The sequence below is a fragment of the Pongo pygmaeus genome, chromosome 2 (assembly GCF_028885625.2).
Source record: "Pongo pygmaeus isolate AG05252 chromosome 2, NHGRI_mPonPyg2-v2.0_pri, whole genome shotgun sequence".
Classification (NCBI taxonomy): Eukaryota; Metazoa; Chordata; class Mammalia; order Primates; family Hominidae; genus Pongo; species Pongo pygmaeus.
In genome coordinates, this window is record NC_085930.1 from 115,319,128 (window position 1) to 115,334,947 (window position 15,820).

General features: G+C 49.7%; 1 protein-coding gene across 6 annotated transcripts in view; it reads right to left on the minus strand.

Moving 5' to 3' along the window:
- The window catches only part of XYLB (xylulokinase), a 76,395-nt gene that overhangs the window by 41,518 nt on the left and 19,057 nt on the right, over positions 1 to 15,820 (minus strand). For all 6 annotated transcript variants that reach the window (XR_010125753.1, XR_010125752.1, XM_054480377.2 and 3 more), the window contains exons 5-15: positions 15,219 to 15,305; positions 14,769 to 14,897; positions 13,618 to 13,683; positions 12,234 to 12,306; positions 10,313 to 10,431; positions 7,732 to 7,813; positions 6,053 to 6,093; positions 5,303 to 5,418; positions 4,331 to 4,446; positions 3,569 to 3,642; positions 1,149 to 1,245 (exon numbers count right to left, since the gene is read on the minus strand). Coding sequence is in view for 4 of the 6 variants with exons in the window: in XM_054480377.2 (XP_054336352.1) it covers positions 1,149 to 1,245; positions 3,569 to 3,642; positions 4,331 to 4,446; positions 5,303 to 5,418; positions 6,053 to 6,093; positions 7,732 to 7,813; positions 10,313 to 10,431; positions 12,234 to 12,306; positions 13,618 to 13,683; positions 14,769 to 14,897; positions 15,219 to 15,305 (1,000 nt within the window). In the remaining 2 variants the exon portion in view is untranslated. The remainder of the gene's footprint in view (positions 1 to 1,148; positions 1,246 to 3,568; positions 3,643 to 4,330; positions 4,447 to 5,302; positions 5,419 to 6,052; positions 6,094 to 7,731; positions 7,814 to 10,312; positions 10,432 to 12,233; positions 12,307 to 13,617; positions 13,684 to 14,768; positions 14,898 to 15,218; positions 15,306 to 15,820) is intronic.

Below are 15,820 nucleotides of genomic sequence, written 5' to 3' on the forward strand. Positions count from 1 at the left end.
TGGACTCTATAGGCAGCCAGTCCAACCTCTTTACAGACCCTTAGACCATTCCAATGCCACCTGTAAGGGGAACTCACTGACACCCTAAAGCTGATTATTCTACAGATCAAGTTCTCAGAAATCCCTTTCTCCTCCTTTTGCCTCCCCCAGCCCTGGGTCTGCCCTCTCCATGCCAGTTGCTAAGGTATGAATATGTGTCCCCTCCAAAACTCATGTTGAAGTTTTATCTCCATGTTGCTTTATCAATGACATATTGAAAGATGGGACTTTTAAGGTGGGACATATTCAAGATGGGACATATTGAAAGATGGGAACTTTAAGGAGATTGGGTCATGAGGGCTTTATGAGTGGATTAATCTATTCATGGGTTAACAGATTAACAGGTTAATGGATTAATGGGTTATCGTGGGAACGGGACTGGTGGCCTTCTGAGAAGAGGAAGGGAGACCTGAGCCAGCACACTCAGCTCTCTCACCATGTGATGCCCCCTACCTCCTCAGGACTCTGCAGAGAGCCCTACTAGCAAGCAGGCCCTCATCAGATATGGCCCCTCAACCTTGGACTTCTCAGTCTCCATAATTGTAAGAAATAAATTCCTTTTCCTTATAAATTACCCAGGAACAGATATTCTGTTATAGGCAACAGAAAATGAACTAAGACATCAGTCTTCTGAGTTTTGACAGTGGTATTACATCCCCTTCTTCCCTGTCCAAGCTGAAAGACGCAGACGGTGTCCCACAGGCAATGGGACCTGGCCAGGCTAAAAGGCCAAGATCCACTCATGTTCCCAGACCTTGCACTGCCTATGTCTTTGCAGTCCAGAGCTCAGGACAGGTCTTCTGCAGCTTGGAGCTCATCTGCAGCTTGGTCTTCAGAAAGACCATTCCCAAGTCTTACAGGTCCTGGCCAAAAGGTCAGGCTATTTGGACACAGCTGAGAAGCGGGAACAACCAGTCTGCTATTCTATGCTTGCCTACACGTGCCAATTGACACTTTCTCACCCCATCCCTGAGGTCAGGCTCCACCTCCCTCCTGCACAAGTCCCCCTGTAAGAAAACTTTAGTAGATATTGCCCCACTAGCCCTGGCTCCCGGGTGTGAGCTGGCCCTCAGCCCCCACCCCGGGACACATGCCAGTGGCTCACTTACTGACTCGATAGCCCAGGCCTTCTGCGTGAATCCTCTTGGCCATGAATTGTCCTTCAATCAGAGCTCGAACCTCCACATCCCCAGGGAATGCTGCCACCTGTTTCCAGGAAAAGGTGGGCACAGAGTAAGGAACTCTCATTGTCCATTCATGTGTGTGTACATGTGTCTGTGTGTGATCTTTTTAAACAACAGCCCAGATTTGAAACTCATAGCTGGGCTCTTTAACCACTATCTTTGCCTGTCACACACACTCACACAAACATACTACTCAAGCACACAAGCTCACAGCCTCACATGCACGTCACTTCGAAGAGTCAAGAGACATTACAGAACTTAGTCTCAGGCAGCTGAGAGTTCAAGTTCTGTCTACCATTCAGCTCTGCAATCTTCAATAAGTTACATTAGTCTTGCTATCATTCTTTTTCTTAACAAAATGGAGGTAATAGTGGCGCCTGTTTTTTAGAGTTGTTGCAATGATCAGATTAGACAACAGAGCCTGGAAAATGCAGTACATACTAGATAAGTGAGAGCCACGAGCTTACGCTGAGATCCCACCCCTGTGGCATGTCCTTCAAGCTAGCGCTGATGGGCATCAACCCCAGGCTCACTCCTGCTGCTCTGGCACCTGAGACCAATGCTAGAACCTGCCGCCATCCCCCTCATAAACAGCTACACTCTAACCTTACTGACCTTCTTCTAGTTCCCAAGCTGCTCCCTCTGCCTGAAAGTCTATCCTACTCTTTCCATGGTGAGATCCTGAGTACTTTCAGGTCTCAACCTACAGGCCACCTTCTCAGAGAGGCCCAGGCCTGATCACCCCACCCAGGGTAAGTATCCAACCCGCCCACCAGCTGCTTTCCTTTGCGGCACTCTGTTCTTCTGCCTCCTAGCCTTAGCACCTGCTGCATTCATGTACGTGCTCATTCAGTCGTCTACTGTCCCTCTTCCTCCTAGACAGCAGGCTCTGGAGAGCAAGGACCACCGATGTTTTGTTCTCCTTTGTGTCCCCGGTGCCTGGCACCAATCATACATATCTGCTGGATGAATGAATGAATGAAGAACACTACTTTCTCCTTGACAAATCTAGGATTGATATGCATGAAAGAGAACAGGCATAGCTTCTCACTAACAAAAGAAACCAAACTGATCCTCCATCAGAAGACTGAGATGAACTTCCTACTTTATACAAAGCTTTCCATTCATAATCCAACATGTAGTGCCATCATCTGCCACTGAATCCAGCGCGAACTCTGACAGTTACAGTTTCCAGACAGAGTGTCTTACATAAACCCCCCATTTACTGGGGTCAGAAACATCTCTCAGGTACAACCCAAAATGTGGTGATGACTCTCCAGTGACTCTCTAGCAGCAATGTCAATTTTGAGCAGCAAGAACCAACTAAATCCTTCCCGAGAAAGGTCACATTGTGGAGGAGAAAGAAAACAGCAGCTTCAGAGCCAGAGAGGAATGGGTTTGAGCCCCCTCCACCATCTATGACCTTGTGACTCTGGGCAGATTATTTAGCCTGAGCCTCTGAGTCTCAACCTCTCCATCTAGAAAGAGGAACAATAGTGCCTATTGCTTTGAAAAGTAAATGATAGCTGGGCATGGTGGCTCACACCTGTAATCCCAGCATTTTGGGAGGGGGCGTATCACTTGAGGTCAGGAGTTCGAGACCAGCCTGGCCAACATGGAGAAACCCCTGTCTACTAAAAATACGAAAATAAGCCAGGCGTGGTGGCTTGCGTCTGTAATCCCAGCTACTCAGGAGGCTGAGGCAGGAGGATCGTTTGAACCCACGAGGTGGGGGTTGCAGTGAGCCGAGATCATCCCGCTGCACTCAAGCCTGGGCAACAGAGCGAGACTCCATCTCAAAAAATTAAAAAAAAAAAAGAAAAGTAAATTAGGAAGGTATAGAAAACCATGCGCACAATGCCTGGCACCAAATAGGCTCAATAGAAGTTAGTACTTCCCGGGCTCAGCAGCTCTTTCAACCAGGAGGAAATTCATGATCTCAGGATCCATGGGTTCTTGATAGGTATAGGATAAAACTCATCAAGGAAATAAGCTCTGTGATACCCAATGATAGTGTTAGCATTTGTTAAATACGAAGAGAACTCTCAGGTTTTCTGCATTCCTCCCTGAGGGAAAGGACCGTGTCTGTCTTAGGTCCTGCAGATTCCCCAGGATCTAGAATGCACCCTGGCACACCACAAGTGTGTATGATATCAATGGATGAGTGAATGAATGAAGTCCCTAAAAGTAACATAATTTGATAGGCAATTGTTAAATTTTACACTCACAAATTGAGCCAATGTAACTCCAATACCAACAGCAAGTAACATAATTTGATAGGCAATTGTTAAATTTTACACTCACAAATGGAGCCAATGTAACTCCAACACCAACAGCACATATACCTTGTGGTTTTCTGTGTTAAACCTATGACGTCCAATAATTTCAGGGGTGATCTCCATTACATCAAAATAAAAACCTGAAATAAATCCAGGAAGAGATCAGCCGTCGTTAGTCAAAAAACAAAAGATCAGCTTCTCAACAGACTTAGAACAGGACAAAATGACCCCATATCCCTGGGTCCCCCGGCTCTCTTTCATCCCCCAGATGAGACCTGTGAATATTCTCAGTTCCTTCTCTCCAACGGGATAGAAGGGAACCAGGGAGCTCTGAGCTAGCTTTTCTCAAAGACAACTCTTCCTGCTCTCACTTGGCAGCCTGGAATAGGAAGCAGCTGCCCAGCCAATCCTAAAATACCAACACAGGTTTGACCAAGGGAGGCACAGCCCCTCCCTGCTCAGGCCTGCCCAGACACTGGGCACTTTCCCTTGTGCCTGGGGCAGAGGGCTGTGAACGGGGATGCACCAGGGTACAGGCTGCCCTCTCTGATGCTGTCACCAGGGGCTTGGTGGGAACAGAAGACATAGCTATGGCCTGATGTTCTGCTCAGAGCAGAAGCCAAGGACAGCCTTACAGCTCCACCCTCGCTCAGAACACAGGGTTCCACATCAGCTTGTAGGATGTGTGGAATAGAAGTGCAGACAGACAGGACTCCCCTGGACTTCTCCACGGCCCTCCTCTCCCCCAGCTCATGGGGCCCCAGGCCCTGCCCCTCCAGCTGGCAGCTGCTGACCCTTCACGGGCCTGGGCATCACCAACTGGCCTACCCAGGTTTCCGCCGTTGCCCATCTCTGTGGACTGCAGTGCCTTAGAGAAATCGCTCCAGGAACGGGACGCAGACTCGTCGCGGATCTTCTCTCTCATGAGGGAGCCATTTTTAAAGCTGCAGAAGAGGGCATAGCTCTGAGGGAGGGAGCCGGTGCTTGCTGACCGGACCCATGAGTTTCACTGAAGAGACCCAGGCAGAGGAACTGCAGGTCAGGCTGGACCACAACCCCTAGTCAGTGCACAGCAGGCTCTGAAACTTAGGTATCGGAGGCTCTTCCTCAGATTCAGGCCCCTGAACGTCCCTGGGAGGTGCTGGAAACGCCCTTGTCTTGGGCTGTTTACACAGGAGGCTGACACAGAGGAGCTCCAGGGAGAGACAGGGAGCTCAGGCTTCTGCACATTCTACCACGGGCACAATGAGGCAGGGAGGGCTAGATTAACTAGCCACATTCTCCAATGGTTCTTAGGGCTTAGGAGCTCAGAAACCATTTCCCTCGGGAGCTTTGGACAGGTCTCCAAAGGCCTGAGGTCAGAGCACAGAGCACGTCCCTTCCATGAGAGCTGTCGGGAGGCAGGATGTCCTTCCCGCCATTTGCTGAAGGTCCACCACATGCCAGACAGGTCACGGTAACAATGTGAGGTAAATGCTCTTACCCTCCCCATCTCATGAGGAAAGTGTGGCTCAGACATGCCACACTACAGAGTTTGCACAAGGTCACACAGGATATAGGCGGTGAGGATAGAATTTGAACCTGGGCTTGAAGGACACAGGGTCTTGGGTTATTCCCCACCCAGCTCTGCTGTCAGCAAGAGCCGGTGAGTCCTTGGGGGTCTCAGTTGCCCAGCAGAGCCTGGAAAAGTGGAGGGGGTCATTCCAGAGCTTAGTGGAATGACTTGGGGTCCTCAAGATGGTGCCAGATCTGCCCACACCTCCTCACCCGGGAATGGTGCCAACCAACACCCAGGCTCACCACAGGAGTGCCATGTAGTGCTGGGAGTCAACCGGGTTGCAGAAGATGTGGCCTTCCAGGGCAGGCATGGGCTCTTGGAGCCAGAGAAACAGGGTGTCACTGGTGCCCAGGCTGACCTGGGGAGAGATAGGCAGAGGTGGGGCACCTTGGGCTTTGCCCACACACGCTGCCCTCTGCCAGTGACACGCTATACTCCACCCACCTTAACCCTGTCACTTCATTCATGCTGCAGACCTCAGATCCAAGGCCGCTTTCTAAGAGCCACTTCTGACCCTCCCACACCAGATGAGCCAGGAGTTAGCTCCCCAGATGCAGATCTCATGGATCTTCTGTGCTGATTTCCCACAACTGCATCTAAATAATGGTTTGGGTGATGGCTGGTTCCCCACATGACTTTCCCACTAGAAGTAGGAATGCCTGGGTTATGTCTTCATTATTCATCTGGGCTGCTCACAGCCCTTTGGCCCCACATCTGACCCTCTGCCACTGCATGCACTAAGACTGGCCACTGTGAAGCAGGCAGGGGTCCTGCCCATCTAGCAAAGAACGATGACTTTCTGAAAAAGATGTACGCCCCCATCCCCTCCCTCCACTGTCTTTTGGAACTGGCAGACACTCTGATAAGTAGCAGAGATGCTGCTGGGACCCAGACCCTGGGATATGGGTCCCAGCAGCATCTCTGCTACTTATCAGAGTGTGGGTATGAGTGTGGAAACAGAAAGAGACTATGGGTGTGGGAAGTCGCCTTACCGCAATGTCACCTTCCTCCAGTCTCATGCCTGCCAGCGACGCTGAGAATGGGAGGGGAGCTTCTGGTTAGCTGGCAGCCACATGGGAACCACAAAGCAAACCACAGGGCTCTCCAGGCAGGCGCACAGCCCCCACCTCCAACCCCCGCCCACACCCTAGGGTGGAGGCAGGAGCAGGGAGAGCTGAACGCTCAGGAGGCCCTAAGAGGAGAAGTCATAGGGGTCAGGGGGTGGAGTCTCTGTTAGCAGGGTCTCTGATTTGAGCTGTGAAGTCTCTTCCCTGAAGGGGTCCAAACATCCCTCCACTGTCAGGCACTCCCGAGAGTGCAGAGAATCAAGGAGGCCAAGACAAGACACCAATGATATACAGCAGAGAAAGACAAAGGCAGTAAAGGAAAAGGGGGTGAGGTTATGTTCACTCTCTGTGCCCTGCCTTAAACACAAAGCCCACAACAGCAGTCTTTTTTTTTGTTTTTAAGAGATATATAGGTGGGGTCTCACTCTGTCACCCAGGCTGGAGTGCAGTGGCATGATCATAGCTCACTGCAGCCTCGAACTCCAGGATCATGCAATCCTCCCACCTCAGCCTCCCAAGTAGCTAAGACTACAGGTGCACACTACCACACCTGGCTTATAACAGCAATCTTTATCTGCCTTGATTGCTGAAGGGCCCCAGTGCTGAAGGAAGGCCTGGCACATAATAGGCACTCACTAAATGCTGAGTGAATGAACATGTGAATAAATGTGAACTGGGAGTGAGGAACAGGTGCCACTGAGGTTCAATCAGCAGTGTGTGTGTCAGAAGCCTTGGATCTAGGAATCCCACCTTTGAGAATTTATCCTATAACAACAAAGAGACGAGACTGAATGTGCATCTCAACATCGTTTGCACTGCCCAGACACTGAAACAACACCACCCTCCATCCATCAGGGACCAGTGAAATAAATGCTGGGACAATTGAGCTCTAGACAACTGTTAAAATGAGAAAGATACTGCCCAGGTTGATTAAAAGAAACAATGCTTATTTATGAGCACAGAAAGAAGATTGAAAAGAAAGAAATTAATCTTTCTAATTAAGGTTAAAATTAACCTTTCTAGTTAGTGTTAAATGTAACCCTAATCTGGTGGATCATTAGAAAAAGACTTACTTTTCCTGGGGTGGGGGTGGGGCTGAGGGGTAGTAGTTAGGGTGTTATTCAGTGTAGCCCACCTGGCCTTCCTTCAGAGATCCGAGGGCCTCTCCAGGAGTGGCTTCAGGACTACCCAGAGGAGAGGAGGAGGAAGAGAAGAGGCTAGGGAAGGAGATGAGGTGTCTGGATGAGAAACAAGTCATTGCTGCAGATCAGATGACAGGGCAGAGACTTAAAACCATGTCCCAGAGGAAGGGTTGGAGGAATTGAGCTATTCATCTTGGAACAGAAAAGACAGGTTAGGGATGGGGTGGACATGACTGCCTTCCATAATCACTGGGCAGTTTTCATCCAGAGAGAGCAGACTGACCAGCTCCTGAGGGCAGAGTCGGAGCTAAGATGGGGCAGGTACAAGGAGTCAGATCACAGGGTGGGAGTGGTGAGGAATGACCACAGAAGGCTTCACCAAGAGGCTGGACTGGAATTCTCAAACATCCAGCATGGACCCAGTCATGCTCATTGGAGAGTGAAACTCCCCGAGATACTCACCTGGGTTGTCCCCAGTGAAGGCCACCACTTTGCATCCTGGAGGAAATCCGTAGCGCTGGACATAGTAGGAAGAAATGGCTCCCTGAGGGACGGGGATAAAGCAAAGGAGCTCTGTTGAGGTAAATCCCGCCTGCCCGGCACAGCCACCCACCCTTCAGGCCACGAAAATGCTACAGGCTCCAGGTCACCAGAGCTGAAGGAATCTTTTGCAGAGCCTGGAGTCACATCACTCCCTGTCACAAACTGGGCACGTCCCTCCTGTTCACAAATCGTCAGAGAAGTCCAGTGCAAGTTTGGAAACCACAAGCATGAGGTCATTTCAAAAACTGCTGATCTTGAGATTTAAGGTAGAGAGAACAAACCAACCCCTAACTTGTGCTTGCTTTATAAGCTCCAAATTCTGGATATAGCATTAAAAAAAAAAAAAAAGGTAACAGGACACCAGTAAGCAAACTCATGGGAGCAGATAATGCCTCGCACACTCGCTCTATCACCCCAGCGACTGGATTAACAATAATTGGACGTGAACGTGCAGAGAGCAATGTTCTAAGGAAAGTAATCCAAAAAAGACAGTGTGCAGGGAGGGCTATCTGAGCACCAGCTGCAAAAAGAGAGAAGACGAAAAGCATGGGTCTCGCGTGGTTCCCCCACACGTGACACCTATGTGACAAATGAAAATGCCTTTTCAGAGTCAGTTCTTTCCCGATCCTCAAGCTGCTTGTCTTTACAGGCTCCTTCTTGGAGGCATGTGTTCTCGCATAAGGCAAACAAAGCCTGCTCTGAATTTCACATCCAACTAAAAGCCATGTGTGGATTACCAGTCCCGGTGGCTTGGCTGTTTTCTGTCTGCCCTTTCTCTGCCTTTCTGACCCGTGTCAGAAAGCGGGGTCAGAAAGCTGCGCTGTCAGCTTCCACAGGGCCACATGGCTCTTCCTTCAGCTCCGTGCACTGGCCTCATGGCCATGGCATACTTTGGATGCTGATGGTTTGGCTTTGACATTCTGCCTCATGGTGGCAGAGGCTGTTTTCAGCATGTCAGTGTGAATCATACAAGAAAAATGGCCGAGCACAGTGGTTCACACCTGTAATTCCAGCACTTTGGGAGACTGAGGCAGAATTGCCCAATCTAAGCAACATCACATTTGGTAGAGACCCTGTCACTACCAAAACAAAAAAAAATTAGGCCGGGCACGGTGGTTCACGCCTGTAATCCCAGCACTTTGGAAGGCCGAGGCGGGCAGATCACGGGGTCAGGAGATCGAGACCATCCTGGCTAACACAGTGAAACCCCGTCTCTACTAAAAATACAAAAACATTAGTAGGGCGTGGTGGCGGGCACCTGTAGTCTCAGCTACTCGGGAGGCTGAGGCGGGAGAATGGCGTGAACCTGGGAGGCGGAGCTTGCAGTGAGCCAAGATTGCACCACTGCACTCCAGCCTGGGTGACAAAACCGAGACTGTCTCAAAAAAAAAAAAAAAAAAAATTAGCTGTGCATGGTGGAGCAAGCCTGTGGTCCCAGCTACTCAGGAAGCTGAGGCAGGAGGATCACTTGAGCCCAGGAGTTGGTGGCTGCAGTAGCTATGATCACGCCACTGCACTCCAACTTGGGTGACAAGGTGAGACTCTGTCTCTGAAAAGAAAACAAAAGTGATTCTGTGGCTGAGACTCCCAATGCGAAGTCCTCACAGCAGCCCCTCCTCCACATGGCCTAAGACTCCCAGTTACACGACTCCCTCCAGGCCTCAGGGTGCCCTTGTCCCTTCTTCACACCAACACTCTGTCCCACCCAGAGTTCATTCTGGTTGTTCTGGCTCTGTGGTAAGCATTTCCCACCAAAGGGCCCCAGTGGCAGGACCCAGATCTTTTTCTCTCTCTCTCTACTCCACTGTCCCCACAGGACAATGGAGAACAGGGCTGGCCAAGTAGGACACCCCAGGACATTCACAGCCAGTGTCCACTGCAAATGGGTGGGGCTGCTGTGATGGGTAAATATTTTTCCCATTACCCGTGGGACCAGGCACTATTTTTTAAGTGCTTTAAAAGTATTAACTCATCTAATTTGCACAACAGCCCTGTAAGATGAATAGCATCATTCCCCTTGTTCCAGATGAGGAAACTGAGACACAAAGTCACAAAGCTGGTAGAACCAGAATTCAGTCCCAGGCTGTCCAGTGCCAGGGCCTGTGCTGTGCCAGCCCCACTGGTATTTCCTTCTATTTTCCCCAAGGCTGCCTCCTTCAAGCTTCATCAGTAGTCCCTAGAATTTCAGCACTCTGTACATTTTTTTCTTTAGCTATGCAATCACCTGCCATTTTTATCCCTATTCTAATAAATTTCTAGTGGAATTTTCCAAAGTCCCGCCAACCATAAGGCATGTACCTGAGCACCTACTATGTGCAAGGCACTGATCCAGACACTGACTTACATCTTAGGCTAAACTGAAGACCCTGCATGTGTATGCCTGTGGGTGAGTGAACAAATAAGGGAGGCTGCAGTGTGTGTGTGTGTGTGTGTGTGCTACAGTGCTTCCCTGGTAGCTGCCAGCTCTTAAATGAGCCACATCACCAGAAAGGAGACCTACCACAACTGAGCATGATGGTACTGGTGGGCCAAGCTTCTCCTCTAAATGAGGTGCACAGGCACCAAGGCAAGCCTGGGACCAGACTTTATCCTGTATCTGCAACAAATTCATTCCAGAACCTGAGGAAGGAAGGAAACAAACAACAGACAATCTTGAAAATGGACCTTTTGTGAAAATGCACAAAGAGCAGATAATTCTCTTGCCGCAACTTGTACCTGGAGCTCTTTCTTCATGGAAGGTATATATGCTTGTGTTGTTCTGGAACCAGAGAACCAGAGACAAGAGGGGCCCTTGGAAACACACGGCACCACACCTCCTCCAAATGTTCCTCATCAACTCAAACACTACAGTTAGCTTGGAAATCTGCTGCTCAAAGACCTCCCAGGGGGCCTGGAACTAGCAGCAACACACTGACCAGGAACCACTCTCCGTGTCCCTTAGGTTTCCAGGTCAGCCCCCAGGGATTTCTCAATCTCATCTAACTTTTCAAGGAAAGGTCTCAGAGTCCTCTAAACTTCCTCCTGGTCACTGAGATCAACCTACTAGCTCTTTCCTAAAACATCCTCCTTCTCCCAAGGCTTCCCTGAGGATGGGAAAGGACAGGTAACCCAGAGCATGGGTGCAGAGACCTCCTCCTCCACTGGGCCAAGGTGGAGGCAGACAGAGGTGGGCTGGGATGCTGATGGTGTCACCTGCCCAGGTGAAATGAGGAGGTGACATCTCAGGTGAGTGAAGGGGGCAGAGTGGAGGGCCCACCTGTGGCTGAGGAACATAAACCTCTGGAATGCCCCCTGGAATAGCTGCTGCAGTTATCAGCCCTGTGGCAGGTGTGCAGAACGGGTGGACATGCAGGCTACTCCAAGTTGACTATTCTGCCTGTCTGAGTTCTATGGAGCTAGCTGTAGGGAACCCTATTGCCTCCTCCAGATTGTGAGGGAAGCTTAACAGCACTCCTTAGTCACTCTCTCTCCTGAAACCAGAATAAAGCCTGGCATACAACAGCCCTCAAAAACTTCCCATGAACTCCCATGAGGCTCAGAGCATCCCAGGCTCCATTCTGAAGCCACGTCCACGGCTCTGGGCTCCTGCCCTGCATTCTCTATCCCCATTCTGTCCACACTCTTCTCACTCTTAGGCTCATCCAAGAGTTCCTGTAGCAACCTCCTCCCAGCTTTCCCTCCTCACTGGCATTAACTGCAATTTATTTTTTTGGGGGGTTTTGATTCTAGAAGCTCACAAATCTCATGAGTTCACCAAATGTGAAACAAAAACTTTAATAGCTCCTTGCAGGAGCCAGGCTCCATGATCGCCCCTACTGATCCCCACCTCCTGGTGTTCACCCCTTGTGAGGTTCCCCCCAACATTATACTGGGTCAACTGTACCTAGTGTGTGACCAGTAAGATGAGACAAAAGTGATGGCATGGCACTTCAAGATTAGGGTATAAAAGACTCCTCAGCTTCTGCTTGGCCTCTGTCTCCTCCCTCCCTATCTGCAGTGTCACTAATAGCCCCATAAAGAGGCCCACATGTGAGGAACTGAGGCCTCTTGCCTGTAGTCATGTGCATGATCCTGGAAATGGATCCTGTAGCTACAGTCGACCCTTCAGATGACTGCAGCCCCGGCTGCCAGCTTGACTGCCACCTTGTGGGAGATCCTGAACCAGCACCTCCCAGCTAAGCTGCCCCCACATTCCTGACTCTCAGACACTAGGTGAGAAAATAAACATGGTGGTCTTCAGCTGCTAAGTGTTGGTGTCATTTGTTATGTGGTAAAAGATAATGAATACACTTCCTTCCTGGCAATAGATGACAGGGCTACAAGATTGGCACCCACTTGGGGTAGATGGGGCTCCCACTGCCTGCATACCTACATGCCACATGCACGCTGCCCAGGCACCCACCCCATACCCGGAGGCTCACCATCGCTGTAGTCAATAGGGGAGTAAGAGCCAAGGAACAGGGAAGCAGCAAAGCTACTGACCAAAGAAATTCTCTGTAAAGGAAAGAAACAGTGAGAGGTGCCTCCCTTCCACATACCCTACGCTACTGAATGCTTCTGACACACACACAGCATGAAAAAAAATTGAAGAGGGAAGTGGAAACTTTGAACAAAAGGCCCAAGTAATGGTGGAGATGGTGCATCTCAGATAGGAGCAGCTGGAATACCATGAGCGGACTCCTCGGGAGAGCATTCATTCTCTACAGTTTCTGATGGGCCATAAAACTGCCAATTTCAAAAGAGACAAAAACCAAAAGCCCTATGAGAAAGGGCTTAGGGAAGCTGCGTTTTCATCCGGAATCCACATGTTGGGGAATGTGTGCCCTGATTTCCTTCCTCTATTTCCTTGGCATTTACTTCTGGTCACAACGGAAGTGGATGTGTGGCCTCAGAACTAACCAGGACACTCTCAGGGCTTCAGGAAAGCTGGCTCCTCAGAAGCCACAGACCCTGAGCACTAGCCAGAGAAATAGATGATGGATCTTCAATGCCACCCTGAGGGTCTGTACTTCCACATGAGAATCATGGGCCTTTGGAACTGTGGAGAGAATGTTATCACCTCCTGTCCTCTGTCAGGCCAACTTCGTTTCACACACAGAATTTAGGGAGAGTTTTCACCCCTCCACCCAAAGCCTACATTAATGGCTAATGCTGCAGAACAATCTGGAACCTCAAATCATTAAATAATAAACCACATGTTAATTTCTAAGATTAAAAAGCTGCTTTGGTTTAACGGGAGCTGATCGTTTCCTTATCACAAGATGAAAATCACTAGCCAGGGTGTGGGGCTATTTCTCAGGCAGCAACAAGTGCTGGCTTCAGCAACTGTGGAGCCAGGAATGAACCTGGGTTCCTGTGACAGAGGCTCTGGCTGAAGGGCCACAGCTGGGGACACAAATGCCCAGTCCTATACATTTCCAAAGAAAACACTGACTCCATGCCAATCATGTGCCTGGTAGCCCTCCTATGTTAACCACATAGGAAAGTGAGCAGACACAGCCTGCTCAGACACCCAGATCTTCCACTCAGGTGGTCTCAGGAACAGGTCAGTCCCCAGTGCTCCCACCTGGACCCTTACCCTCACCCTTCTGGTCAGGAGAACCCCTGACTTCTCTTTCCCACATTCCATTCTTCCCCTCCTCTTTGGAAATGTCCTGACAATGAGAAAAAAGCAAATCGAATATATCATTTGTTAATGTCTGCTTATCAATGTTTTCAGTCACCGCACGTAAGATGTATCTATTCTAACATATTATGAAAAGAATTCAACTGTGACTTTCAATCAAACAGGAACATTTAACCAACCTCCGTATGTGAGTAGGCCTCGGGGTTCTGCTGGTAAATTTTTGCAATTTGGTTTCCTGTAAAACGCTGGAAAAGGAATATAAATTCTTAGGAACCCAAATCCTACACAGAATGAATAATTACCTCCATAAAGTGAGTTTAATGTAGCATGCTCTGGATAGGAGTAGGTACCATAAAAGCTTTTAAAAGTAAGCCCCAACCAGGCACAGTGGTGTGCACTTGTAATCCCAGCTACTCAAGAGGCTGAAGTGGGAGGAGCTCTGGAGCCCAGGAGTCCAGCCTGGGCAACACAGTGAGACCTCGTTTCTAATAATTAAATATTTTAAAAATAAGCATTAAATCCATTTGATATCTACTGAACAATGTGATCTTGGCCTTTGAATCCTTAAAATGTCCTTAGTAATCAAATACTCAGGCAGTAAACAATGGCTCTGCACCCACAGGATAGAGAAGTAAGTAACTTCTGGGCCTTCCTGGAGGGCCTCTCCCACATCAGGATTGGACAACACAGAGTGAATAACCCTTGCTCTTCACACAACACGGTGACTGCTCTGACCAAGGCACCAGAGTGGGGGATCGGGGTATTTTCCCCATCCACATATTGTTATTTCAGGTGGCCCAAGTAGAGTTGGCCCTATCCCCAAAACTTCTACTCCAGCGAGGTCATGTGACCCAAGCTGGCCTAATCACAATCACCCCTGGGGACATGGTTGAACCAGTGGAACAGAGACATTATTATTTTTTTTCTTTTCTTTTCTTTTTTTTTTTTTAACATTGCCAGGCACTACACTAAGTGCCTTACAAGCACTGACTTCTTTCAGCTTCAAATCTACCCAAAACGTAAGTCCTGTTGTAATCCCCAGGTTACAGACAATGAGAGGAGGTGCACTCTCATTGAGGGGGTGCCCTCACCCCCATGCACAGCACCTCCATGTCAGGAGCACAGCCATGTGCACACCCAGCCTGGCCTGGGAACACACAGGGCGGCAGGTGGCCTGGATCAGGACCCAGGGGCCAGAGTGCCTGTTGCTGGCTCCGCAGGGCCAACACCTCCACGACCTCATGTGATCCCCACAGAGGCAGGTCACCCACTGTGCCTCCGGAGCTTGCAACCAGACCACCACCTGCACTCCCCTGCATCCTCAGCCTACCTCATAGGCGCGGGACCCCGTGAGGCAGCTGAGAGCCTGAGCCCCACCCACGGCAGCCTCCAGCTGGCGGCACTGGGCTGTGGTGCTGGAGTCCATCCACACCGGGCAGTCGCTGATGGAGAAACAATCCTGGGAAGGAGGGCAAAGGCGCAGGCTTAAGCTCCATCCGCTGACTTGGAGATCTGCCCCAGGGCTAGTGGTCACACTGCCCATCACGGCAGTCGTGACGCTTCTTCCCAGGTGACTTTGGTTGGAGACACATGGGCCAGCCCTTTGTGCATAACTTAGAACTGGCCCAGTGGGGTCTCTCCCCAAAAGCCTGAGGTTGAAAGCTCTTCTGGTGAGGGCATGTGAGCACAGCTGCAACACTGAGATGAGCAGGCTTCAGGACCCACAGGACTTGGGACTCTGCAGAAGTTTCTCACCCTCATGCAATGTAGTCACAGTTACCTGCAGCTGCTGGTGTAGCGGGAGGTCTGGTGATAGGCTTGTCAGTGCCTGCTGGGATCCAGCCTTCCAGTATATACTTCCGTGTTGCTGTTGGGAAACCCAAGCACATGTTCACATGACCACACACCGGTGTCACAGCCTCCTGGAGACACAGAAAGACCCCAGACCACATGCCAAAGAACTGGGCTCCACACCTGCCCCTGCCACTTCTTAGTCACAGAGCTCATCACCCTCCTGAGACTTGGTTTCCACTTCAAGAAAATGGGGAGGAACTCTGCCCTGTCTACCCTACAACTTATAGAAAAGGTCCAAGAACTAATTATTGGTCTGGATTTTGATGCCTTTTGTAAAACTGCATTTAAAGACATTGCTCGTAATATTACCTGAAATTCATTTATTTATTCACTCACCCCATTCATTCATTCATTCATTCATTCAATGAACATTTATTAAGCACATAGATCATGCCAGGCTTGGGATAGATAAATAGGGTACTATCATCCCTATTCTTCAGGCTATTGGAGTTGAGTCAGGGAAAAGGACACAAATGTACAATTACAAAACCCTATGGAGCTGCAGTGACAGGGCCGTGGGAACAGAGG